At 40.4% G+C, this 27307-nt stretch overlaps 1 protein-coding gene across 1 annotated transcript in view; it reads right to left on the bottom strand.

Moving 5' to 3' along the window:
- FER (FER tyrosine kinase) overlaps positions 1–27307 on the bottom strand; it is a 192562-nt gene that overhangs the window by 87152 nt on the left and 78103 nt on the right. The window contains exon 11 of the mRNA XM_075272244.1: positions 10185–10277. Coding sequence (XP_075128345.1) covers positions 10185–10277 — 93 coding nt within the window. The remainder of the gene's footprint in view (positions 1–10184; positions 10278–27307) is intronic.

Here is a 27307-nt window from a genome sequence, read left to right as displayed (position 1 = left end):
GTTCCATCTACTCACAACTGTTCAAGAATTCTTCGACACAAAGAGTATAACTAGTGGTTGGAAACCCAACCTGCCTATGTACACCCAGCTGATGTTACACAGTATGTTCATAAGCATGAGGGGTGCCATACAGTAAAGAGTTCAGCCTGGAACCATGAAAGAAAAAAAGATGTGCTGCTTCTCATCAGTGGGCAAACAGTAGCTATACAAGTATACCGAAGAATTTTTTTATATAGGGATCACAATGTACATTTTTTTTTCTTCCTATCAGTATGTCTTTGTAGAATGGGAGGAAATCCACGCAAACACGGGGAGAACATATAAACTCCTTGCAGATGTTGTTCCTTGCTGGATTCGAACCCAGGACTCCAGCGCTGCAAGGCTGCAGTGCTAACCACTGAGCCACCTCAAAGAATTGAAAGTTATTACTGTAAAAAAAAATGGCTTGGGCAAAGCAGAGGAAACTTAGCAAAAGCTGGCATGAGCTTAGGAGCCAGTGCCAAAAAAAGAACCACACATGACGTGTGCTCTAATGCATCTAGTAAACTATGACAGATCTATATAAGTGAAAAGTAGGGCAAATATATATATAGAGAGAGAGAGGTCAAGACTGCCAACAGGTTGCCTTTAACCGGTTAAGGACCGCAGTCCTGGTCTCAGACCAGCCGATAGTAAATTTACGGCCGGTCTTCAGAGACTCACTAGGCAGGGGGTGGGGCGGGGGGAGGGCAGGAGTTAGGTGTTACTGACACCTAACCACCCCCTCAACAACGTTCAGTCGGACTCAGTTCCGACTGAACGCTTTAACCCTTTCGATCCTGCCGTGAAACATCACGGCGCGATCGAAAGGAATCCGCCGCAGATTGAAGCTGATCGGCACCCCCCGCGGCGAGATCGGGGGGTGCCGATGTCAGTAGAAGGTAGTCTGGGGTCTGGCCAGTGACCCCAGACTACCGGAGCCCCCACATACCTGGTTGATCCTGCCGACCGATGGAGGAAGTGAGCGATGTGTCTCACTTCCTCTGCTGCTTGCAGGACACGAGCAGGCTCATGTCCTGCTCGTGTCTTGCAAGCTACTATACAGAATCAGTTGGTGCTTTCATCAAAGCATCAACTGATTCAAGTGTCCTAAATGGACACATGAAAAAGTTAAAAAAAAAAAAAAAAAAGTTAAAAAAAAATAAAGTGTATGAAAAAAGTAATAAAGTTATAAAGCCCAAAAATCCCTTTTTCTCTATACAAAATGAATTATATAAAAAAAGGTACTAAAAATTAATAAAAACAATGCATATTTGGTATCGCCGCGTCCGTAACAACCTGTACAATAAAACTGAAATAATATTTAATGTATACGGTGTACATCTGAAAAAAAAAAAAAAACGGAAAAAACCCGCCGGAAGTAATGATTTTTCACCATATCACCTTACAAAATATGGTATAAAAAGTGATCAAAAAATCATATGCACCCCACAACAGTACCAATAAAAAGCGCAGGTTGTCCCGCAAAAAATAAGCCCTCAACCAACACTGTCAACTGAAAAATAAAAATGTTACGCCTCTCAGAAGATGGCGATGCAAAAATCACTGATTTATGTCCCCAAATGTGTTTTTGTTCTGCAGAATTAGTATCGCATAAAAAAATACTATAAATGAGGTATCGCCGTAACCGTACTGACCCGCAGAATAAAGGCTACATGTTACTTATACTGTACGCTGCATGGCGCAAAATTTAAAGGGTACAACTCAATGCCAGGATTGATTTTTTTTTTTAAATCCAGCAAGAAAGAGTTAATAAAATGTATTCAGTATGTTGTAGGCACCCAAAAATGGTGTCATTACAAAATACATCACATCCCGCAAACAACAAGCCCTTATATGGCCACGTCACCAAAAGAATAAAGAAAATATAGCATCTACCAATGTGAAGACAAAAACCCCCAAAATCGCCAAATTATTAGAATACAACTGGCGGCGTCAGGAAGGGAATGTATAAGCAGTGCGATTGTATATCAGGGGACACCCCAGATTTACAGCTTATGAGGGAACAGACACCAGAAGTGACCCCCAAAGTGACCCCCAGAGTGACTCCCCCAATCATAGGAGCTACTGGGACATAGTAGGGAATTTGGTGTCTGCAATGTTTTCCGCACCGCTTATACATTCCCTCTTCGCCATCCGCTGTGCAGTCACGTCCGGATACTAATACTCACTACACCCCCTGAGAAATTCTTTGAGGGGTGCAGTTTTCAAAATGGGGTCACTCCTTTGGGGAATCCACTTTTCTGGTACCTTACAGGCTCTACAAACATGACATGGCGTCCAGATACCAAACATCTGAATCTGTACTCCAAAAGCCTCATCGCGCTCCTTCCCTTCTGCGCCCTGCTGTGCGCCCAAACTGCAGTTTATGCCACATGTATGCCACATGTATGACACTGGTGTACCCCGGATAACGGACGTAATGTCATATGTGGTAATAAACTGATATTAGGGCACAGCCAGACACAGAAGGGTTATTGGGTTTTTGGAGCGCAGACGGTTTGGTTTTTGGATGCCATGACACTTTTGCACAGCTGAAACGCCAGTAAAGTGGAATCCCCTGATATGAGACCCTATTTTGGAAACTACACCCCTGAAGGATTTATCCAGGGGTACAGACAGCATTTTTAACCCAAGTTTTGCTATAACTTATTATCCATAAATGAATACGAAGCTGATTGTGAGAGGTGAAAATGACCATTTTTCCAGGAACCCGTCATTTCAGTGCGTAATATGTTGTGTCCGACTTGTATCAGAGATGAACGCTCTGAAAGCTGTTGTGCCCGGGATACCACCCGCTTATCAGTTTTTGGAGTGTCTCTGCTGACATAAGTTGGGCACAACATATCGGGTACTGAAATGGCAAATCTCTGGAAATTTTTCATTTTTAACTTCTCATTATCAGTTGCGATTTCATTTCTGGAAACTAAATAAATGCAACACTCAAGGGTTAAAAATTATCGCTACTCCATTTGATAAATCCCATCAGTGGGCTAGTGTCCAAAATGGGGTGACATGTCTGCGGATTCCACTTTATTGACAATTCAGGGGCTTTGCAAAAGTGACGTCCAAAAACCAAACTGTGCTCCAGAAACCAAAATAGCACTCCTTCCCTTCTGCGCCCTGCTGTGTGCCCAAACTACAGTTTATGACACATGTATGACACTGGTGTACCCGGGATAACGGACGTAATGTCATATGTGGGTATAAACTGATATTAGGGCACATGTATGACACTGGTGTACCCGGGATAACGTACGTAATGTCATAAGTGGTTATAAACTGATATTAGGGCACAGACGGACACAGAAGGGTTATTGGGTTTTTGGAGCACAGATGGTTTGGTTTTTGGATGCCATGACACTTTTGCAGAGACGCTAAACTTGCCCCTACAAAATGGGGTTTACAGTTACCTCCAGGTCTCTCCAAAAGGAACATGGCCCCCAGAAAGTCCCTCTAAATCTGTACCCCAAAAGCTAAAAAGCGCAGTGCTCCTTCCCTTCTGAGCCCTGCTGTGTACCCAAGCAGCAGTTTACACCCACATATATATTTTTTTGCCCCTCGGGATGGCCCCTTAATAGTTTTAGGAGTGCAGGTCTCTGACAACACAAAGTGGGTGCAACGTATTGGGCACCGAAATGGCATATTTCTTTCAAAATTTCAATTTTCATTTTGGACATTCATTTTTTGGAAGCATTTTAGGCATAAAATGATAATACCCCTTGATTCATTCCATGACAGGTGTAGTTTATAAAATGGGGTCACTTTTGAGGGGTTTCCATTGTATTGGTACTTTAGGGGCTCAGCAAATGTGACATGGCCCCTCAAAACTATTCCAGCCACATCTGCCCTCCAAAATCCAAATACCTCTCTTTCCATTCTGAGCCTCACCATGTACCCATACAGCAGATTATGGCCACATATGGGGTATTGCCGTGTTCAGGAGAAAATTTGTAACAAACTGTGGGGGGCTTTTAATTCTTTAACTACTTGCAAAATTAAAAATATGGCGCTAAATGGACGATACATTGTGAAAAAAAAGTAATTTTTCATTTTTACGTCCCAATGTTAATAAAATCTGTGAAACAGCTGTGAGGCCAAAATGCTCACCAAACCCCTAGATAAATTCTATGAGGGGTTTAGTTTCCAAAATGGGGTCACTTTTAGGGGGTTTCCACTATATTGATATTTTAGGGGCTCTGCAAATGCGACATGGGACTTGAAAAATATTCCAGCAAAATCTGTCCTTCAAAAGCCAAATAGCGCTCTTTCCATTCTGAGCCCCGCCATGTTCCCATACAGCAGATTATTACCACATATGGGGCATTTCCGTGTTCAGGAGAAATTGTTTAACGAACTTTATGGAGCTTTTTCCCCTTTATCCTCTTGTGAAAATGAAAAATTTGGGGCTAAATTGACAGTTTATTGGAAAAAAAGTAATTTTTCATTTTCATGCCCCAATGTTAATAAAATCTGTGAAACAGCTGTAGGGTCAAAATGCTCACTATACCCTTTCATATGTTCTGTGGGGGGTGTAGTTTCCAAAATGGGGTCACTTTTAGGGGGTTTCCACTGTATTGGTACTCTAGGGGCTCTGCTAATGCGACATGGCACCTAAAATTATTCCAGCAAAATCTGCCATCCAAAAGCCAAATAGCGCTCCTTCCATTCTGAGCCCCGCCATTTTCCCATACAGCAGAATATGGCCACACATGGGGTATTGCCGTGTTCAGGAGAAATTGTTTAACAAACTGTGGGGGGCTTTTACTCCTTTATCCCCTTGTGAAAATTAAAACTTTGGGGATAAAGTGACATTTTAGTAATTTTTCATTTACACATCCCAATGTTAGTAAAATCTGTGGAACAACTGTAGGGTCAAAATGCTGACTATACCCCTTGATGAATTCTGTGAGGGGTGTAGATTCTAAAATGGGGTCACTTTTGGAGGGTTTCCATTGTTTTGGTACTCTAGGGGCTCTGCAAATGAGGCATGGTGCCTGAAAATTATTCCAGCAAAATCTGCTGTTCACACACCCAGTGTCGCTCCTTCCCTTCCATGCACTGCTGTGTACCCAAAAATCAGTTTACGCCCACATGTGGGGTATTTCTGTGTACGGGAGAAATTGCATAACAAAATGTGAGATGCATTTTCTCCTTTAACCCTTTGTGAATGTGTTAATTTTAGGTCTAAATGAATGTATTAATGAAAAAAAATGAAATGTCTAAATTTCACTTCCATATTATGTTTATTCTTATGAAAAACTTAAAGGGTTAACAAACATCCCAAATGCTGTTTTGAATAATTTGAGGGGTGTAGTTTTGAAAATGGGGTGATTTATGGGGGTTTATATTATATAGGCCTTTATAATTCCTTACAGAACTGAAGCGGTCCCTAAAAAATTGGTTTGGAGAATTTTCTTGCAAATCTAGAAAATTGCTGTTACACTTGTAAGCCTTGTAACGTCCAAAATAAATTAAAAGACAATCAAAAGATGATGCCGATATAAAGCAGAGATATGGGAGATAATATTTATTCATGTATTTGGGTGGTATGACTATCTGCCTGAAAAGCAGAGAATTTCACATTTTGAAAATTGCAATTTTTTCCAAATTTCCATCAAATTTCCTAGTTTTTTTATAAATAAATACAAAAATATTGATTAATATTTACCACTAACATGAAGTATAATGTGTTACGAAAAAAACAATCTCAAAATCATTTGTGTAAGTTAAACCGTCTCAAAGTTATTGCCATTTAAAGTGACACGTCAGTTTTGAAAAAAAAGGCCTGGTCTTTAACATACTTTTGGGCCTGGTCCTTAACCGGTTAAAGAGTTGGTACTATAACACAAGTGACCTGCCACAAATGAGAAATCAGGATAAGTAAATAATGTATTCATTTTAAGGCCATAGTGAGCCATCTTTACTGCTGCGTGTATGGTGATGGCATCTCTATATTACTCCGTAAGATAGTAACAGTTTGTATCATGCCATAACTTTTCTTATCAGTTCTCGTTTCACGGCTTCGCCGTTAATTGCTGACTTCACACTGTGCACCTCTCATTCAGTTCAGCTGAAAACAGCCCACGGCTTCCATTTCAAGTACAAAAAAAAAAAAAAAAGAGATTCTTTGCCTTTTGAACATAAAAAAATACTGTGTAGAGGTGGAGGCAAAGCAAATAAACAGAATAAAAGCGCAAAAGCCATCCTCTGAGCCATTTCTATTTTATCCAGTTCTATCACATGCAGGCATGCAGATCTTTTAAAGCTTACGTTTTAAGTTTATTTGCATACTGTACAGCTGAATGCTTACAGAAATGTGGGTAAAGCACATAAAATAGTTAGCAGCTAGGAGCCAAATATGTCTATATTTAACCATGTGAAAGGCAGAAATTCTGAAGTTTAGCACAATGCAATGTTAACGCTTAAGGGTTTCGCATCAAGTGTAAAAACTATTTTGAAAAACAAAAAAACCCACAGATGTACGATAAAAAAGAATATTGTTGCTGGGGGGTTTCTAAAACTGTTTTAACTGTGTTTAAAAAACAATCCTAACACGTAAAATTGGGGCCATTTTAACATAAGAGATGGGAACTGACTTGCTCAAAGTCAGCCATATTTAAAATTTTCTAAAAATTTTGCCAAATTTGCTCATGTTACCCCTTAATTACTACCGTATAGTAAATTCACTGTACCCATCACAGCAAAAACTATGGTAAAATGATGACCATTTTTAGAAAAAAAAAGAAAAAAAAATGGATTCCCTACCATCACAGACAAAAAAATGAATAAAATTATAAGTGCTCCAAAAGGGCATTATTAATTCCTTATCTGTATTCCCCATATTTGATACCAAATTTTTTTTACTTATTTTCTTTAATAAGTCCCATTCACTTGAGGCATACCATGAGGAGGACACAATGCCTGCACCAGTGGCACAGCCCTTCCATATAGCTGAGAGTCAGTCCCAGGTTCCCCCTCCAATCTAAAATGCATGTCCCAGCTTAAACATTTTAATAACCTTTTCAACCAGTGTAATGCCTAAAACATACGCAGTATTAACATTTTGCTAATTTTAATGTACTTATTATAGCAGGATTGGCTGAGCAGATTTGATTGATGTAAAGATTCAGTATAACTTGTAATGTATCTTTTTATTTCTCTTTCTATGCTTAGAAGTTATTGAGTCCAGTGGGAGGCCCTAACAGTGATTGACAGCCATCTCTATCCGAGTGCATAAAGAGTTATCCAGTTTCTACTACTGATAACCACAGGAAGCCCGCAAGCCATTTGTACCAATACAGTGTAGCTCTTAGTAATGTTTACATGCCATGTAGCAGTGAGTGTAGCAGCCCATGTGAAGTCCAGGAGACGGTCAAGCTAAGCATAAGCCTAAATATTAGAAAACAATAACCCCTTTAACCTCGCCCCACCCACATAAAGCTTTGAGCGAATCCTGCTCAGGTTTGAGGAGGATACATCCAGGGACAGTGTCACTATGGCTCCAGCTCCAATCATGTAGTCCATCTATCTTGGGATATCACTGGTTAAAGGAGAGCGGCATATACTTGCAACTTTCACTTTAACCAGCATTCAGGAGAACACATGTAGGTGACTGAGACAATGACTATCATTCTCCTGTCCCAGTCACTTCAGATAACCCCAGGGGAGGGGATACCATGGACTTCTGTTCGTGATGATGCCTCCTTGATTATCAATCAGAAAGTATAGTTGCCAACTAACCCCTAACATACTGCAGTAAAAAAAAAAAAAGCACAACCACAAAATTGTTATTAGCGCATCTTTAACAACTTCTAAAACAAAATTTGGATGTTATTTATTCTACAAGATAGACACCATAAACCTTTAAATTCACAACTGATGTTTTCTGTTCTTCTCACCTCTCAGAATCAAAAAGTAATAAAAACTGATCAAAAAGTCATATGTACCCAAAAAATACACAAGTCTCGTAAAGCTACCCTGAAATAAAATAGAAAAAGTTATGAAAGCAGGAATGCAGAGAGGGATGTTACTGTTTAAGGCTAAAATGTGCTAGAGCACTTAAGGGTTAAAATGTACATAAGGCACCGGAGTAGTGTCAACAATATTTTAGCTATAAAAATAAATAAATAAATAAATAAATAAACACTTTTGTCAGGGTTTTTGACATTTTAAGGTGACTGTTACAGGTTAATCTGCTTGGCACCTCCTGCTGTATAACAGGTTTCCCACAGGTTACATTGCATTTTCATTGCAACAGGTTCATGGGGCATTTAAAGGTTGTCTGGGTTTTGTTTTGTTTTTTTTACATAGCCAAAGTGTTTTAAAACAAAAAAGTATAACTCATAAGCCAGCCACGCAATGGAACCAGGTAGCGAGTTATACTAATTTTTATTTTACCACACTAAAAACAAACCGGGACGCCTCCATTTAGTGGAAGTCTATTTGAAATGTCACCAATGATGAAGTTTCAAAGATACTCAACATGCCCTACCCTTCTGACAGCATATGCCAGGGGCTCCAATGACAAGTTAGTACCATTGAATTCAGCGGGTTCAGATTAAAAGGAATCTTAACAGTTTCTAGAATAGATACTGTGTTGTAATGATGAAAATGTGAACTATGAAGTAGAGAATGAACAATACCATCTAGTCTCCCCTTTCCATTTACTAAGGGTAATTTTCCTCAAAGTTGCAATTAACTGCTAATCATCTTTTTCTTAGACCGGTTCACATCTGCATTCGGGATTCCGTTTAGGAAGTCCGCATACAGAAACCTGAATGCATAGAAAAGTGATTACCTGGGAAAACACGCAAACCCCATAGACTATAATGGGGTCCGTGTGGTTTCCACTCAGTTTCCACAAGAAACATGTGGAGAGAAAAGTCCTGCAAACGGAAGCCACACGGACCCCATTATAGTCTATGGGGTCCGCGTGTTTTCCAAGGAAACCTCTTTTCTATGCGTATAGGTTTCCGTTCAGGGGGTCCCCCAAGTGGACTCCCTGAACGGAATCCCAAACGCAGACACCGGACCTCAGCGGTGGTATAATGATCTGTACATTATAATGATTCTGCGCTTGTTGTAATAAGAAATAACTCCCTATGCACAGACATCCTTGTGAGTCTCTGGTAGATTGAGGTTTATATACAGGAGCCAGTTGAGGAAACAGCTGTAGGACATGGAAAAAGCATCAGTCTGAACCAATGATAAGACACAAGGTATGTCTAAGACTATCTCCTTATAGGCACATTAGCTAAACACTGGAGTCAGATTGCTCACATCTATAGAAGTCTATGAAGAGAGAAGGAGGAAAAAGTAAGCAAGTACAGCAGTACATACAGAGAGGAAAAACAGGAAAAGTCTGAGGCTAGAGATACTTCTGAAGCGTTCTACTGCATCCAAAACACTTCCCAAACATTATTATATTTCAGTACCTCTCTATATATGTCCTGCATAATCCTGGGGCTGTTTCAAAGTGAGAGAGAGAAATAGTTATAGAATAGATTCTTTTATACTCACTGCATGCAGTGTATGGCTGCTAGTCTCCACCAACCAAATCAGAGAGGAATACAAAAAAAAAAATACAGGATACAGCATGCAGAGGGGAAAATTACTAAATAACCAATGTTAATTTCTGTTCCTGTCTTCCATAATAAGATGACAGCAACGGACATTAACCGTGGCAGATAATGGACACAGACTGAATCTGTGTCCGTTCTTGTTGACACTAAGGAAAACAACATGATCGAAGCCGTCAGTCATATTTGTTTACTTTTCTAACAAAAGAAAAGTCGTGCATATACTAGAAGTAGAATAAAATGACAGGTACACACTAAATAATATTTTTTGAAAAACGACGACAGGAATTCATTATAATGTGGTGAACATTTAATGCTAGTCCCTTTCTTACATTAAACATTTTCCTTGCTCGCAACCTATGTTTAGACAGCGGGGTGACAAATTTATTACAACTCATGGCAATTTTCCGGCACGAATATACAGGAAATCTGTGCCCATTCCTGATTTCCATTCTGGCACATAGAACCTTTACATAAATCAGGGGTGCCTTGCATCTGTCAGGTGTACAAAACGTCAGTCTTAATAAATCTGCCCCAATGCATCACAAACGTTTCTCAACTTACTGATGAAGATCCAAGCATTGACTTTGGAGATCGTATAATCCCAGCTATTGAATGACGTAAAGTATCAAACTTTGACACTCGTTCTTTTTTGTCCTGAAATTAGAAAAAAAAAAAACATTTAATTATACAAAAAAAATGGTTTATAGTAAAAATTAGCAATCACAGGGGTTTCAGAGTACTGTACAACAAATCTGTTTGTCACGTACTAGGCATTTCGGAGAATACATAGTTTAAAAAAGATCCGGAAATGGGCAGGAGTCATCTGAGTGGTTTCCCCTTGGCTTCTTCCTGCTCGGCCAGAGTATATTAAATGGTCTCATCCTATACAAAAAGTGTGAACTTCGATAGGTTTCCTTTATTGTGGAGTAACTCCAAATGAAACAATTAATGATAATAAAAACCTGGTAATACTGAGCATCTGGAGATATGTGAGAAGTTTCCCTTTGCTGCTGGCCACAACATGTCTATCACATTGCTCCTCATTGAAACCAAAGATTTAGTTGTGTATCGAGTCATTGTGATGTTTACTTATTTTTGAGTAAATATCACAATGTTACAATTATATTATAAATATATATTACAATTGTATTGTACTGTATATATCCTGTACTACAAAAGCTTTGAACACTCAATTATTAAACTTGACAGACTTAAATTAGACTTAAACCTGGACTTTGTTGAATGGTGCCAGCAGAACCATCTCAGGATTAATGCTGGGAAGACCAAGGAGATGGTGGTGGACTTTGGGAAACGGAGGAGTGCTCCGACCCCGGTGGAGATCCAAGGAACATGTATTGAGATAGTCAGGACCTATAAGTATCTGGGTGTGCTCCTCAATAATAAACTAGACTGGGCTGACCACCTGGAGGCGCTGCACAGAAAGGGCCACAGCAGACTCTACCTGCTCAGGAGGCTGAGGGCCTTCGGAGTCCAGGGGCCACTTCTTAGGGCCTTCTTCAACTCTGTGGTTACTTCATCCATATTTTTCGGTGTGGCCTGCTGGGGAAGCAGTATATCAACCAGGGACAGAAATAGACTTGACAGGCTGATCAGGAGGGCCAGCTCTGTCCTGGGGAGCCCCCTGGACCCAGTACAGGTGGTGGGTGACAGAAGGATACTGTCTGTGGTGACCTCCATGCGGGAGAACAAATCCCACCCCATGTATGAGACCTTGATGGGACTTGGCAGCACTGTAAGTGACCGTCTGCTTCACCCCAAGTGTGAGAAGGAGCGCTATCGCAAGTCCTTCCTTCCAACCGTGACCAGGCTGTATAATCTACATCAGACCAAGCGAAGATCACTCCGCACAGAGAACTAATGATTATGAATGTCCTCCTTTTTTCTTCTCTGTTCCTTAGCTGCTCTGTTCCTTAGGACTCCTAGTATATCTTTCTCAGCATATGTGTGTCTACTACTTCTGCAATATTTACTGTTTATTATCATGTATCTGTATTACTATGCAGCTGAAACATACTGAAATTTCCCCACTGTGGGACTATTAAAGGATTATCTTATCTTATATTACATGGTGGACTCTAATGGGTATGTAGTTTTTGAGAGTTTTTACATTTTTGGTATGTCTATCCTACTAATATTATAAATGTGAAAGTTTGTGTGTTTGGATGTTTGCTAATCAATCATGCAAAAACGGCTGAATGGATTTGGATGAATTTTGGTGCAAAGATAGTTTGCAATCTCAATTAAACACATTGGCTACTTTTTATCCCGGTAAATGACATGGCTTCATGACTGCTATGAATTTATATTCACATACTAAATTAAACTGTTCATGGCAGCAGGCTGATAAAACCAGGTCTGTTATCTCTCTATGTAAACACACAGCTAACCCTCAGTCCATTCTGTACATGCATTTGCATATTATCTGATCTGCTCCAGGCAGAGTGCTGACACACTGGATGGGAAAACACCTTTAATCCAAATTTGCAGTTTGCTAATGCTGGGGAAAAGAAAATCTAATTTGTCACAAAATTCTAAAACAATGAGAGCTACAAAGTGAGCCAGAAGTCACAGACTTCTCCTCAAGTGGAGCTCAGGGGGATCATCTATGCCAACAACATGCTCATTATATGGCGTCCCAGTGAGCTGCTGAGATGGCAGAACTATCATGGGCACTGCGGGAGGAACAAGTTCAGCGGCAGGCCAGCTTGACAGCTGCTGAAACGCCGGAGCAGGCGCATCATCAATACCAACAACATGCTCATTATATGGCGTCCCAGCGAGCTGCTGGAACAATCACAGGCACAGGTTGAGACACAAGTTCAGCAGCAGGACAGCTTGAGAGGTGCCAAAATGCCGGAACAGGCAAACCATGGACGGCAGCAATTTGCTTAATATAGGAGGACCATCGACGCCAACAACACACAGACGAAGTCGCGGGCAGAGGCTACTTGAATTTTTTTTTTAAACAGTTTATTAATCTATTCTGGTGTGCCTCTCATGAGACATGCTTTATCTTTTTGTTTCAGGTAAATGCATTATACATGCTTTAATGCACCTGTATGATTTTATTCATGACTTTATTGTATGTGGTGTCTATCTATGGTTTTACTTTGCTTATTATAGGTTGAGAAAAATGTTGTAGCCTTTAAATGTGGATCAATTCTGGACAGAACAAGGAGATCCTAACAGTTATTCCCCCATATTCAGTATGTTACGTGATCTAAACCAGCTATTCATTCTCTATAAATGTGGCTTTAAAGTGAATGAAAAAATGAAGTTTTTAAAGGATGAAAATAATCTAATTAGAAGACAAACCAATAATAGAATTACTAAACGTATAACTGAACTATATTAGCATAACACTAATGAAGCTGAGAGAACGCCAAGACACCCTGCATACTATAAAACCCATTAACTGTAAATTAATTAGTTGCTAATGTTTGTTAACAGGTGTCTATGCCAGCGGTTGTCAACAAAAATACATTATGACAAATCATACGCTGTTAAATGTACAGCTATCAAGGAGAATGCATTGTTCATTATCACCGATAAATGAGAGCTGTGGCGGTATTATAGCTGTGTGAGGTGTTAGACAAAACACAGCAGTCACCATTCTCTCCTGTACTACCAGATCCTTGGAGAACAAACTTTGGAGGACTTCAAGTCAACTCTTACAGTATTAACCCTTCCAGGATGCCCTAGTACTCAGGACAAATTTAATACGTATGATATGCGTTGCTTTACACGGCCATATCTTTTTGATGGCTTTGAATAGCTCAAATAATTTGACTATGTTTTTTTGGGGGGGGTTTTCATGGACAAACACATATACCAAATTTTTTTTCAGGACATATATAGGCTTGAAATAAGTAAGCTTATTTGTTAAATAAATTATACACATTTTTCAAAAGAAGTAGAAAAATGGTATAAAATGTGAAAAATACGTAAAATGTTGCTTCTTTTGTCTAAAACAGAATTGTTTTTATATATACTATTTCATATAAACATTAAAATATGCTTTTCTATTTCGTTGGATTAGACGGGTTACACAATTCAAAACATTTTTGAACAAAAAATAGAAAAATTAGATACCGTAACATATGGTTTTAGAGTCAGCACGGCTTATTTTATGGACCTATAGTGCCTTTGCAATTGACCAGTAATTTAGCAAACACAGAGGGCTGTAAACAGGTTTTGTTATCACTAGAGGATCACTAGAGGATCCAGGATGGCAGAGGGAGATCTGGGAAGAAGGTAACAAAAGGGACTGGCAGGGTAAGCAGCTTCTGACTGCCCAATATGCTTCAGAAGTTACTTTCACTTCACTGTGATACCCATAAATAAATTTTGCTGATCACAGTGATAAGGTAACTAAAAGCTTCTCTTATCACAGAGATAAGGACAATAACCCTTCAAAGGAGAAGTTGTAAATCCCAACTGTATTACTTTAACATCACTGCAGCATGAGGCATCAGATAAAACAATGTAAATAGCCAGATGGGTAAGGGTTTAATTTATATATAACTGTTGAGTCACTTTTTTCACTTTTGTTATTGTGTAATATGCTTTATTAATCTATTTTGCTTTCATTTAGCCAGCAAAGCAATAACTAAGCATTACTAGGAAGGTCTGTCCCACATTTAACCTGTACTGCCAATATAAACACATATAGCAAATGCCAAAACGTGGTGGAGCTACGTCAAACCGCTGTATCTCTGGTTTTATACCACAATAACAGAACATAAAAATCACTGTTTTGACATTTTGGTAATAAAACCAAAGTAGATATCTCTATATGCCCTTTTGTAAATATGCATCCTTGAGAAATGGTTTTAAATTTACTTGAGAAAGGAGCCGAGAGTTCCGAAACGTTGTAATCTGTCATCATTATGAGTTAGCCATTAAAAAGGTATCAACTACTGAAGACTATCAAGTAGAGATGAGCGAACACTAAAATGTTCGAGGTTCGAAATTCGATTCGAACAGCCGCTCACTGTTCGAGTGTTCGAATGGGTTTCGAACCCCATTATAGTCTATGGGGAACATAAACTCGTTAAGGGGGAAACCCAAATTCGTGTCTGGAGGGTCACCAAGTCCACTATGACACCCCAGGAAATGATACCAACACCCTGGAATGACACTGGGACAGCAGGGGAAGCATGTCTGGGGGCATAAAAGTCACTTTATTTCATGGAAATCCCTGTCAGTTTGCGATTTTCGCAAGCTAACTTTTCCCCATAGAAATGCATTGGCCAGTGCTGATTGGCCAGAGTACGGAACTCGACCAATCAGCGCTGGCTCTGCTGGAGGAGGCGGAGTCTAAGATCGCTCCACACCAGTCTCCATTCAGGTCCGACCTTAGACTCCGCCTCCTCCGGCAGAGCCAGCGCTGATTGGCCGAAGGCTGGCCAATGCATTCCTATGCGAATGCAGAGACTTAGCAGTGCTGAGTCAGTTTTGCTCAACTACACATCTGATGCACACTCGGCACTGCTACATCAGATGTAGCAATCTGATGTAGCAGAGCCGAGGGTGCACTAGAACCCCTGTGCAAACTCAGTTCACGCTAATAGAATGCATTGGCCAGCGCTGATTGGCCAATGCATTCTATTAGCCCGATGAAGTAGAGCTGAATGTGTGTGTTAAGCACACACATTCAGCACTGCTTCATCACGCCAATACAATGCATTAGCCAGTGCTGATTGGCCAGAGTACGGAATTCGGCCAATCAGCGCTGGCTCTGCTGGAGGAGGCGGAGTCTAAGGTCGGACCTGAATGGAGACTGGTGTGGAGCGATCTTAGACTCCGCCTCCTCCAGCAGAGCCAGCGCTGATTGGCCGAATTCCGTACTCTGGCCAATCAGCGCTGGCCAATGCATTCTATTAGCCCGATGAAGTAGAGCTGAATGTGTGTGCTTAGCACACACATTCAGCTCTACTTCATCGGGCTAATAGAATGCATTGGCCAATCAGCGCTGGCCAATGCATTCTATTAGCTTGATGAAGCAGAGTGTGCACAAGGGTTCAAGCGCACCCTCGGCTCTGATGTAGCAGAGCCGAGGGTGCACAAGGGTTCAAGTGCACCCTCGGCTCTCCTACATCAGAGCCGAGGGTGCGCTTGAACCCTTGTGCAGCCTCAGCTCTGCTACATCAGAGCCGAGGGTGCGCTTGAACCCTTGTGCACACTCTGCTTCATCAAGCTAATAGAATGCATTGGCCAGCACTGATTGGCCAGAGTACGGAATTCGGCCAATCAGCGCTGGCCAATGCATCCCTATGGGAAAAAGTTTATCTCACAAAAATCACAATTACACACCCGATAGAGCCCCAAAAAGTTATTTTTAATAACATTCCCCCCTAAATAAAGGTTATCCCTAGCTATCCCTGCCTGTACAGCTATCCCTGTCTCATAGTCACAAAGTTCACATTCTCATATGACCCGGATTTGAAATCCACTATTCGTCTAAAATGGAGGTCACCTGATTTCGGCAGCCAATGACTTTTTCCAATTTTTTTCAATGCCCCCAGTGTCGTAGTTCCTGTCCCACCTCCCCTGCGCTGTTATTGGTGCAAAAAAGGCGCCAGGGAAGGTGGGAGGGGAATCGAATTTTGGCGCACTTTACCACGCGGTGTTCGATTCGATTCGAACATGGCGAACACCCTGATATCCGATCGAACATGTGTTCGATAGAACACTGTTCGCTCATCTCTACTATCAAGTTGGTTTTTTTTTATATATTTTCTAAAATAGTGGACAGAGACATGCAAATTAATAACATAGATACAGCCACAAGCTAAGTGCGGTATGTTGGACTGGCCCTCTGGTGGGCCCTTCCTCCAAATAATTCTATTTAGTGAGACCTAAAAAAGTGAAAAATGGCCGGACCAAGGCAGTAAATAGAGCAGGTTGTGATTCCGCACCATGTCTATCAGTCACTTCTCCCCTCTCTCTAAACAAAGACTTTCTCATCATTAGCAGCAAAGACCATTAGGAATCATTCCAGTCTCCATTGGTACAGATCCTACTTTCATGTTCTATGACACCAGGTGGTGGCTGCTGTGTAGAATAGTAGGTAAGGAGAGAGGGAGTCTGGAGACAAAGGAGAGACTTGGACAGTAAATTGTGTAAATATAATGTGGCAAAGGTTAACATGAAGTTTTAACTCCATTCTTTCAAGGAGTTTTCAATGTTGTTTGGTGTCTTTTAAGTATTTTATATATTTATAGTGTGTGTGTGCGTGTGTGTGTGTGTGTGTGTGTGTGTGTGTGTGTGTGTGTGTGTGTGTTTGTCTACGTTAAAACTGCTATAGCCATTCTGCTCTTATCTGCAGCTTTATTTCAGTGAAAAATAAAAGAAACCTTCCATTTTTATTTTAACACTAATGTGAGTGAGGACAGCAAACAACAGAAATAAGCTTAAGCTTTCTTTCCTTTGTTCTGACGGATCAGAACAATGGAAATAAATCAGAAGTGTTAACCATAGCTTAATATACTGTATATTTATGGGTGCCATGTATAGTTATAAGTGAATAGATTTGGTTATTTTGGTGTACAGTACATTCGGGTATTATTTGGAATTCCTTTACATCGATCGGACAAAGTTTGTTGTCGATGTGAGGTCACAGTTGCAGCCACTCTGTATATATAGAATGGTGATGTTGATGGCCACCCTAGCACAATAGCGGAGCGGTGGATGCAGTTAAAGGGATCCTATCACTCACACACAATTTTTTCTAGGTACCACGTCGGAATAGCCTAAAGAAAGGCTATTCTTCTCCTACCTTTCGTCGTCTTCTCTGTGCCGCCGTTCGCCTACAATCCCGTTTTTTCTTGGTATGCAAATTGGCTCTCTCGCAGCACTGGGGGTGGGCCCCAGTGCTCAAACAGCACTGAGGGCGTCTCCAATGCTGCAAGAGAACTCTCTCCAGCGCCGCCTCCATCTTCGTCAGCAGTGTCCTCTTCCTCCTCTTCTTCTGGTGGTGGCTTATAATTTCTAGGCCTTGGGGAGAGCAGACTGCGCATGCCCACAGGCCATGAGAAAATGGCCACATACAATACTATGCAAGTTACAAGCCACTACCGGAAGAAGAGGATGAAAATGCTGTGCAAGTTACATGCCACTCCTGGAAGAAGAGAATGAAAATGCTGCTGACGAACATGGAGGCGGCACTGGAGAGAGTTCTCTCGCAGCATTGGGGACGCCCCCAGTGCTATTTGAGTGCTGGGGCCCGCCTTCAGTGCTGCGAAAGAGCTAATTTGCATACCGAGAGAAACCGGGATTGGAGGCGACCGGCGGCACGGAGAAGACGATGAAAGGTAGGAGAAGAATAGCCTTTCTTAAGGCTATTCCGACGTGATATCTAGAAAAAATTGTGTGTAATATGATCCCTTTAAGTATCAATGCTTTTTATTTTTATTATTATTTATATGATCCCAGTCAACTCCTTCCAATTTGTAGGATAAACAGAAGATAGCCCTCAGATTCATTTCCTCTGGTGGGCCCATCATACCCCAGTCTGACATTTGCTAAGGCCATTAAAGTGAAACACTGCATTGAACTCTGAGAACCTGACATTGAAAAGTCTACTATACACTTTATTTTATAGCAATCATTTCCTCTTCATCTATTTTCATGTACTTTTCTCTGAACATTCACTACGACTTATTCTTATTATTATCATGTAGATGACCATTCTTATAAGGTAATCTACATGATGGATAATTTTTTTTCTCATTTCCCATTGAGGAAAGATGAGCAAATAACTAAATAAATAGTCATAGAAAAGTGATTAAACTTTTCTAAAATACAAACAAAAAAATATATCTATACGACAAAAAAAAAAAAAAAAGTTTAGAGCATTCTTCTCATAACCACTGTCCAGTAATTCTTCATAAGTACTCTGCAAGACCTATAAAGCCGATGTCTCAAGAAGCATTGAAAACGCACTCGGAATGTGTCTCATAAATTCATGGTAATCTCCTGCTTCAGGGAGCAGGCAGAGACGAGCACGGTGTGCACCTGCTATATTAGAGAGGTTAATACGCCAAGGAACCATTCCCATACAAATAGATGGTTTAATTTTCAGTTATGTGCTGATCTGCAAACATTCTTCTATGACACCTTTACTCTTGTAGAGGAATAAAAAGGTCTCGCCTGCAGACTTATTTCAATACAATTGGGCATGTCAGTTCTAAAAGACTATCTTCCCAATAACAGAGCGGCTGTCCTGACATCAATTTGGAGGTCAACTACATTTCACAAGATTACATGGCAATTTAAGTATTAAAAAAAAGGATTCCGAAACCTCATTGTCCGTAAGGGAAAGAAGATATTTAATTACAGGTTTTGCTAAATGTATATTATGCAAAGGATACTTATAGGCAGATATAATGTGGTTATTTTAGACTCAAGAATTACAGATCATCATCATCATCATAATAATATTTTTCTTTTAATGCTAACGCGATTTATTGATTTAAAAAAATTGCTGCGAATGGCCAAAAGGAAGCCAAATAATACAAAATGGATAATTGTAAGATAATTAAAAATCATCTTAGACTAGGTTCACATCTGAGTTGGTGTTTCCGTTCTTCGGAACCTCTTGGGGACCTTAACAATCGGAAATCCAATCTGCTTAAAGAGGACCTGTCACGTCCTCAGGCACATGTGGTCTAATACACCACTAGAAAGCGGACAGTGCGCTAAATTCAGCGCACTATCGGCTTTCCCGTTCTGTGCACCCACTGAAGAGCTATCGCTGCCATTATCGTAGCTCTTCAGCGTCAGAGGGGCGCTTTTAACAGTCTGTCAGGAACACCCCTCTTTAAAGTAGTGTCTATAGCGCTGTACTGTGAGAAGAGGCGTTCCTTACTGCTCTGCGTCATCGCTGGGCGATAAGGAAAGCCCCCTCTCACAGTACAGCGCAGCAGACACTACCGTGAGGAGGTACGTTCCTGACTGGCTGTCAGAAACAACCTTCTGACACTAAAGAGCTACGGTAACAACACCCATAGCTCTTCAGTGGGGGCACAGAATGGGAAAGCCGATGTACTGTGCATTCAGTGCACTGAATTTAACGCACTATTGGCCTTCTAGCGGTGTATTACACCACATGCACCTGAGGACGTGAAAGGTCCTCTTTAAAAAGTGGCTACCCGCCATGTTTTCGGACAGATAATGCGTAGTGCATAGTGAAAAGGCCTTGTAAGACTTTTATCCCTGCATTTTTCAAGCAGAATCGGGGACGGAATCCCTGGACAGTGACACAATGCAAGTCTAAACCTACCATTAAGTTGTTGTTAGTAACCCCCACACCATCACCACGATTCCAAAATCAGCCCTAGCTGCAACTCCACAGCCCTGGCCTCCAGGGAAGAATACAGAGCAGGAGTTAGCACACTTTCACACTCCAACTTAGGCCTGCGCGAATAGTCAAAAAAATAATCTAAAATTGACGTCAACCGGATAACCAACACGATTTTGTTCACGCTTGTTATTTCGGTTTGGTTATTACAATAACACAGTTTCCACAGTTTTGCTTGGATTGAACACATCTGAACTGAAACTGCTATTATTATACTCTTGGAGTCTCTTCAGACCACCAGAGTACAATAACTCGGAGGCCCAGGGCATATGATCAAACATAAAAAAAAAAAAAAAAAAAAATGTTTTTCACCTCCCCTGGTCTCCAGCACAACTCCCTTATTCAGATTATTACTACGTCTAACATGTTAAGAGACGTCATCTGAGGTAAATATCATTACAAAAATTATTCCTAGCTCAGTTATCGAAAAATGTTCAAGTAAAAAACGTTCATCTGGAAATAACATTTTTAATGGGCTATATAAAAAGATACTTTAGTGTACATAAAGCTGCCCAATTCAGTCTTAGAGGGGTTATGTGGGCTCTGTCATATTTTTTCATACTGTTGACCTATTGACAGAATCGATCATCCATTTTAGACTGGTGGGGGTCCAACACCCTGACCTGACACTGATCAGCTGTGGCAGCCAGCCTCCGATACCAGACAACGTACAGTGAAGCAAATGGTGCCAAATGTTGTATACCAGCAGCTCTGGAGCACTGCAGTGAACAAGTGGCACCTTCTGCTTCCTACTCTATCTGCTCTATATCAGGAACCAGTGGCTGGCCCGTGCAACAAATTAGTATGGGGTCCAGGTGTTGGAGCCCCATCAATCTCATAATCCATAATCTCATGGATAGGTCATCAGTATATAAAACGTGACAGGACCTGAAAAACTTATGGTCCGCTGGTGTCACACTTGATGCGAGAGGTCTCTTCGTAATTGAGGAGCTCCTCAAGAACCCAGTGCGCAAGAAGCTGAAATCTACTCCGGATGAGAGAATTATTTGCACCGCTACATTATCAGAAAATGGCATGAGCGGTTAAGAGCAGAAACTACATGTACAGAGAGCAGTCTCTTACAGTTACACAGCTCCCACAAGTTTCTAAATGTGGATAAGGAGATGAGGATGGGTTGTGTGTTCCGAATCAAAAACCTCTCAACGTCTGTCTAAGAGCCAAGTTTTTATGAAGGTTCCCCTTAACAAGCACATTATCCAGGCATAATATGTGACAGATCTATATCTTTGCTTAATGGTAATAAGTGTAGAGAGAAGACACCATAACTGTTAGTCCTACAGGGGACAGAGGCAGGACTCAGCAGCAGGGCACAGAGCTTGCTATTAAAGCGCATATGGTGTTGGCAAAGGTTATCATAATAATGTCGGTCACCTGCAGCGTCGCTGCCATCTTTGTCTTTGCGACATGTAATTAATCTCTAGAGGCTCCAGATTTGCATTCCTATAAGACATCATAGAACAAAGCTCTAATGACTCTGCCACATATTCCATGACCTGTCTGCAAGGGAATGTGATGCCGTCCTTTGGCAGAATACGATGTTACTGCATTATGAAGCTTATATGGACAGTATTCTCCGCGAACATACGTACTGAAACGATGTCGCAGGCGAAGCTGAAATCTTGCTATAGTCAGTAACATGTATATTGCACTGCATTTGTCAGCTTGCTTTACACCGAATCCTAATAAGATTTTGAACGATGCTGCATCTTATTCAACGCTCCCTAAGAGCAGCTATTATGAGCGCATAACAAAATACTTCTCTGGGGTATGGGGAGCAATTTAACATCCATTTTGATAAGATACATAGATTTTTTTTTTCTTTTCCAGTCCTTGAACATGGGTCACAACATTCTTGAGAAGCAGAAGATTAAAGCCAGAAAGCACACGCTGTGAAAGTCAATGAGTATAAGCCGTGGAAAAGGAGAAGAGGAGATCAAAAACAAAAAAAAAAAAAAGTTTCATTAAATCAATTCAAGAAGAACGGTTAACCTAGCACAGACCTGTGGAAATTACACTTCTCAGAGGCGACTTGTCACCTCTTAAACATATATTCATGATCAGAATCCAATAAACTATCTCGGGATCTCGGGCCAAGTAGCTTATTTTCGGCTGCTTTGTTTTAATATATTACAAATACACTTTGTGAAAGGATTGGTGTAATGTAATTACTAGATAAGAGGAAAGCTCATTCACACATCTACTTCTAAAATACAGCTAGCTGAAGTCCAACTCTGAATGCAGGTGACGTATTTGCCATTTGTTAGTACATACTACCAGTCTTATACATTGTGCTGAAAAACGGTTTTCCTTTCATACATTAAAAGCTTTACGTATAAACTAACTTTTAAGAAATCTGTACAAATTAATAGGGGAAGCGAATATCAGAAACTTTGTTATATATTCTCTCAGAGAAAAATACTTCTTTCTCCACTCACCTAGTTTGTTTCCTGCTACCCATTCCTCTCAGGCTAAGGCACAACGTTGCGGAGACGCTGATTTTTTTTGGTTGTAGATTTTGCTGCATGTATTGGAGCTAAACCTGGTAGTGGCTACAGAGGGAATGAGAAGTATATGGTAAGCTCTTATACTTCTCCATTCTGCTCAATCCACTCCTGGCCTAGGTTTAAAAAAAAACAAAAGAAAAAAAGTATAGTGTATAGTGGCTGCTGAGTATGCTGTTCTATAGCGAGCCACACCAAAATGGCACTCGGACGCACGGTACTGTGCATGCCCGAGCGCCATTTTGGTATAGCTCGCTATAGAACATCATACTGAGCAGTATGCCGAGTTCTATAGTGAACTACAACAAAATGGTGCTCGGGCATGGGAAGTGCAGTTTTGAACAGAGTGGAACTGCGCATGCCCGAGAATTCAAATGCAGCAGCGAGATCTGGCAGGAAAAACATGCAGGGAGGAGCAGGGTCAGACGGAGCACAAGCAATGGAAGGGCGCGAATAGAGGTGAAGGGAACAGATCTTCTTAAGATATATTACAAATTTCCTTATTTTCACCTGTTGTGTTCACTTCTGAAAAGTTTTTTGTATTTTTTTTTCCCACTGGAGGTACACTTTAAGTTATCACATTTGAAGGCAAGTCTGTTTGAAAGTTAATATGCCTCAGAACAGATGGCTATATAGTAAGACATTTATAACAGGGGCTCTGAATTTAAAGAGGACCTTTCATCATTTTGCCCACAGGCAGTTCTATATACTGCCGGAAAGCTGACAGTGCGCTGAATTCAGCACACTGTCGGCTTTCCCGATCTGGGCCCAGTGTGAAGAGCTTACGGTCCGGTACCATAGCTCTTCTATGGTCAGAAGGGCGTTTCTGACACTCAGTCAGAGACGTCCTTCTTCACAGCACTCGCGCTGTGCTGTGAGAGCCAGGAGGAACTCCCCCCTCCCTCCCTGATAACACTCGTCTATGGACGAGCTGTGTGAGCAGATGGAGGGGGCGTTCCTCCCGGCTCTCACAGCACAGCGCGATTGGCTGTGCTTTGAAGAAGGATGTCTCTGGCTACCTGGCAGAAACGACCTTCTGACCATAGAAGAGCTACGGTACCGGACCGTAAGCTCTTCACACTGGGCCCAGATCGGGAAAGCCGACAGTGTGCTGAATTCAGCGCACTGTCAGCTTTCCGGCAGTATATAGAACTGCCTGTGGGAAAAATGGTGAAAGGTCCTCTTTAAATAAAATCTCCAAAATCTCAATTACCTATTTTTTATTTTAATTCAATCTTTATAAACTAAATAAATAAAAATATATATGTAACCCACTGACATGATAAAAATCAAACAGTCATCAACTTTAACATGGTATGTGAGAGCACTCTATTACATGAATAGCAATATGTAAAGCATGATGTAATACTAAGGATGTGAGTATAAAGTAAGCCTAACATTTATGCTGCTGTACTGAAGTCAGTCATTCTGATCTGTCATAGGATTAGAGAAATAGACTGAAACGTTTACAGAATGACTGATGCAGATGGAGCCTTCCTCGTCTGCATCAGTCTCCACTAACTGCAATGTCAAAAATAAGACAGAAGCTTTCTTCCATCTTGCTTGTTTTCTTTTCAGTCCTAAGATAAAGATGTATCGGCAGATCTTTACCTTTTATTTGTAAAGTACATAAAGTGGAGGAAAGCTTGTGTCTTATTTTTGACATTAAAAAATGGAGACGGATGCAGATGGAGGGGCTTCACCTACATTAGTCATCCTATTGGCATTTCAGTCCATTGTTCTAATCCTATGAAGGATCAGAACAATGGACTCCAGTGATGACAGTGTGAACCTAGTCTAATATAGCAAGAAGTCACCTAGAGAAAATGTACCGTATATACTCAAGTATAAGCCGACTTTTTCAGCACATTTTTCATGCTGTAAAAGCTCCCCTCTGCTTATACATGAGTCAGGGTCCACAGAGCACAAAAAACTGGAAGGACCTGGAAGTGGGAGGTCCTTTAGTGCTACTGCTCTGTGATTGGCTTGTCATGAGGTCACGTGACTGTGATGTCATCAAAGGTCCTGTAGCCACTGGTATGTAACATCTGCAGATAAGATTGAGACTAAATCCAAGTAGCTCCGCCCACACCAGAATCTGATCACATGGTCATGATGTCATCAGAGGTCCTTTAGCACACTAGGATTTAGCATCTACCCTGCAGATGAGTGGCCAGGATTCATTGTGTCTTATGGAAGATGTCTGCTGTATGGAGGAGAGGAAGCTACAGTAACGTGACACACACAGGGACCTTCCTTTAGTTAAAAAAAATTTTTTCTTCAATAAAATGGATCCGCACTCCTAAAGTCTCGTATTTTTCTTAAAACTTAACTTTTAATCATCCATAAAAAGGTATACAGTCCAAAACAAACATAGACAGTGAAAAGAATGGAAAAAACTAAGTGTCCATAAAAAACGCCAACGCGTTTCGGGGAAGAAGAAACCCCTTATTCATGGCATACATACAACATCTACAACTGCAGTTCCTTATATATGATTTTAATTACCAACCTATGTTACACCTGATGCCTCTGACGTACTTCCCTCCGTAAAACTACCCATCGGAATAAATTTAACGACATCACAGTAAACCATGTCCAACACAGTATTATAAGTATAAATAGAACTTACTACTCCAAATGCTGGTATATGATATACAATAATTCCATTTTCTATTTTCTATCTTCTATGTATTGCGGTTCCTTTCGCTGATGGTCACTTCACTGAAATACTTCCGGGGTATAGTTGAAACCTTTCAAATCCACGTGGGTATGGTTGCCAACCTTATGTGTGTGTAAATAGACACGCCTCTCAGAGGGAGGGAGGGACGGAAAGCCTCCTACACAAACTAAACACTCTCTAAACGGCTAAATATATACCACTGCCTACTTAATAAAAAGATTATAATGTTTCGTACCACGACTATATAAATATACAAATATGAGCAACACATAGACAGTATATAAAAGCATGCTAAAACATTATCTCATTGATGACAGACTAAATGAGAAATTTACGAAGTAAATCATAACATAATAGCAGATTTTCAATAAATATAGGTCAAATCTGTCTTAATATTTAACCCGTTCGGTATTCTTGAATTAAACTTCCATATGTAGAAGGCTTCTCTATTAAGTAATTTGTCTCTCAAATTACCTCCTCTAATGGAGGACTCTACCCGTTCTAATGCACAAAAACGCATGGTCTGAACTTGGCCCTGATGTACTTCTACAAAATGCCTTGACACTCCAGACATTTGTTCTGCAGACTTTTTATTAGTATCCCTTATATGTTCTAGTACTCTGATACTCAGTTTCCTACTGGTGCAACCAATGTAGTCCTTACCGCATTCTATACAACGAATGCAGTAAATAACTGACACTGAGTTGCAATCTAGTTTGGTCTTAATTTTTGTGCTAAAATCCGAAGCATAGCTGGTAACTTCCCTAGTGACATACGCCTTACAGAAAATTTTACATTTAAGGGTACCACACTTAAAAAATCCCATGGCCATTTCTTTATTTTCCCCTATACTCAATGGTAAATAGCTAGGAGATATTATATTACCAATTGTTTTATTTCTCCTTTCAACAAATTGTACTCCTGCTTCTAGGATTTTTTCAGTAATTTTATCTAGAGCCAGGATAGGTAAGTTTTTTTTAATCAAACCCTTAATGATGTCAAATTGAGGGCTATATGGAGTACTAAAAACTAATTTTTTCTCCAATGTATTTTCCTTTGAATCTTGTGGCAAAATAGTACCGGAAATTGTATCGGAGAATATGCATAGTATGCCTTTGAATAGTTCCGTTTTGGAACATACATTAACAAATGATCTAATTGATAGAAGTTACAAAACTACTAACCGTTTGAAAACGGAGGATAGATTACCAGTTAGAAGATCCAACCCTAGATTTTATCCTTTACAGACTAGAGCTAATAGCTATATATTATTTCAAAATAAGATGGAGGAGGACTTAAAGGAATTAGAAAAGGAAGTGAGCAAAAACGTGAAGGAGATAAATAAGAAAGGAAAGTATAGGAAGAAAGAAAGATCAAATATGTCTTCAAGCGAACAAATAGCTTTAAAGCAACTCAAAAACAACAAAGAAATTGTTATCAAAAAATCGGACAAGGGGGGAAAGATAGTCATATTGAAAAGGGAGGACTATGTGAACAGCTGTTTAAGTATCTTGGAAGACACAAAAACATATAAAAAATTGAACTATAATCCTACGTCAGAATTTTCAAAAGAACTGAAATTGTTGGTAGAAGAGGGAGTGGCTCTAGGTGTCTTTGACACCTTAGAGGGTGAATATCTTATTAATAGTACACCTACTGTACCTATACTATATGGGTTACCTAAGCTTCATAAGAATATATTCCCCCCCCCTCTTCGCCCAATAATTTCTAGTAATAATTCCCTAAACGAGAGAGCAGGCAACTGGTTAGATGGGATTTTGCAACCCCTGGTCAGAAGAATACCTGGCTACATAAAAGACAGCAGGGAAGTTTTGAAATGTTTTAATGATTTCAAATGGGAATCTGACTACAGCTGGCTCACATGCGATATCTGTGCCTTATACCCCAACATTCCATATCAAGAGGCATTGGATGCTCTTGCATATCATCTTTATAAGTATAGCAACCTTGTTGAACCAGTATGTGAGTTCATAATATCCATTACATCATATCTTCTTAGACATAATTTTTTCTTATTTCAGGATATTTTTTATCTACAGTTATGCGGAGCGCCTATGGGCGCTCCGTTTTCACC

The sequence above is a fragment of the Leptodactylus fuscus genome, chromosome 1 (assembly GCF_031893055.1).
Source record: "Leptodactylus fuscus isolate aLepFus1 chromosome 1, aLepFus1.hap2, whole genome shotgun sequence".
Classification (NCBI taxonomy): Eukaryota; Metazoa; Chordata; class Amphibia; order Anura; family Leptodactylidae; genus Leptodactylus; species Leptodactylus fuscus.
Note: the sequence above shows the minus strand (reverse complement) of the source record. Positions and strands in the feature narration are given on the sequence as shown.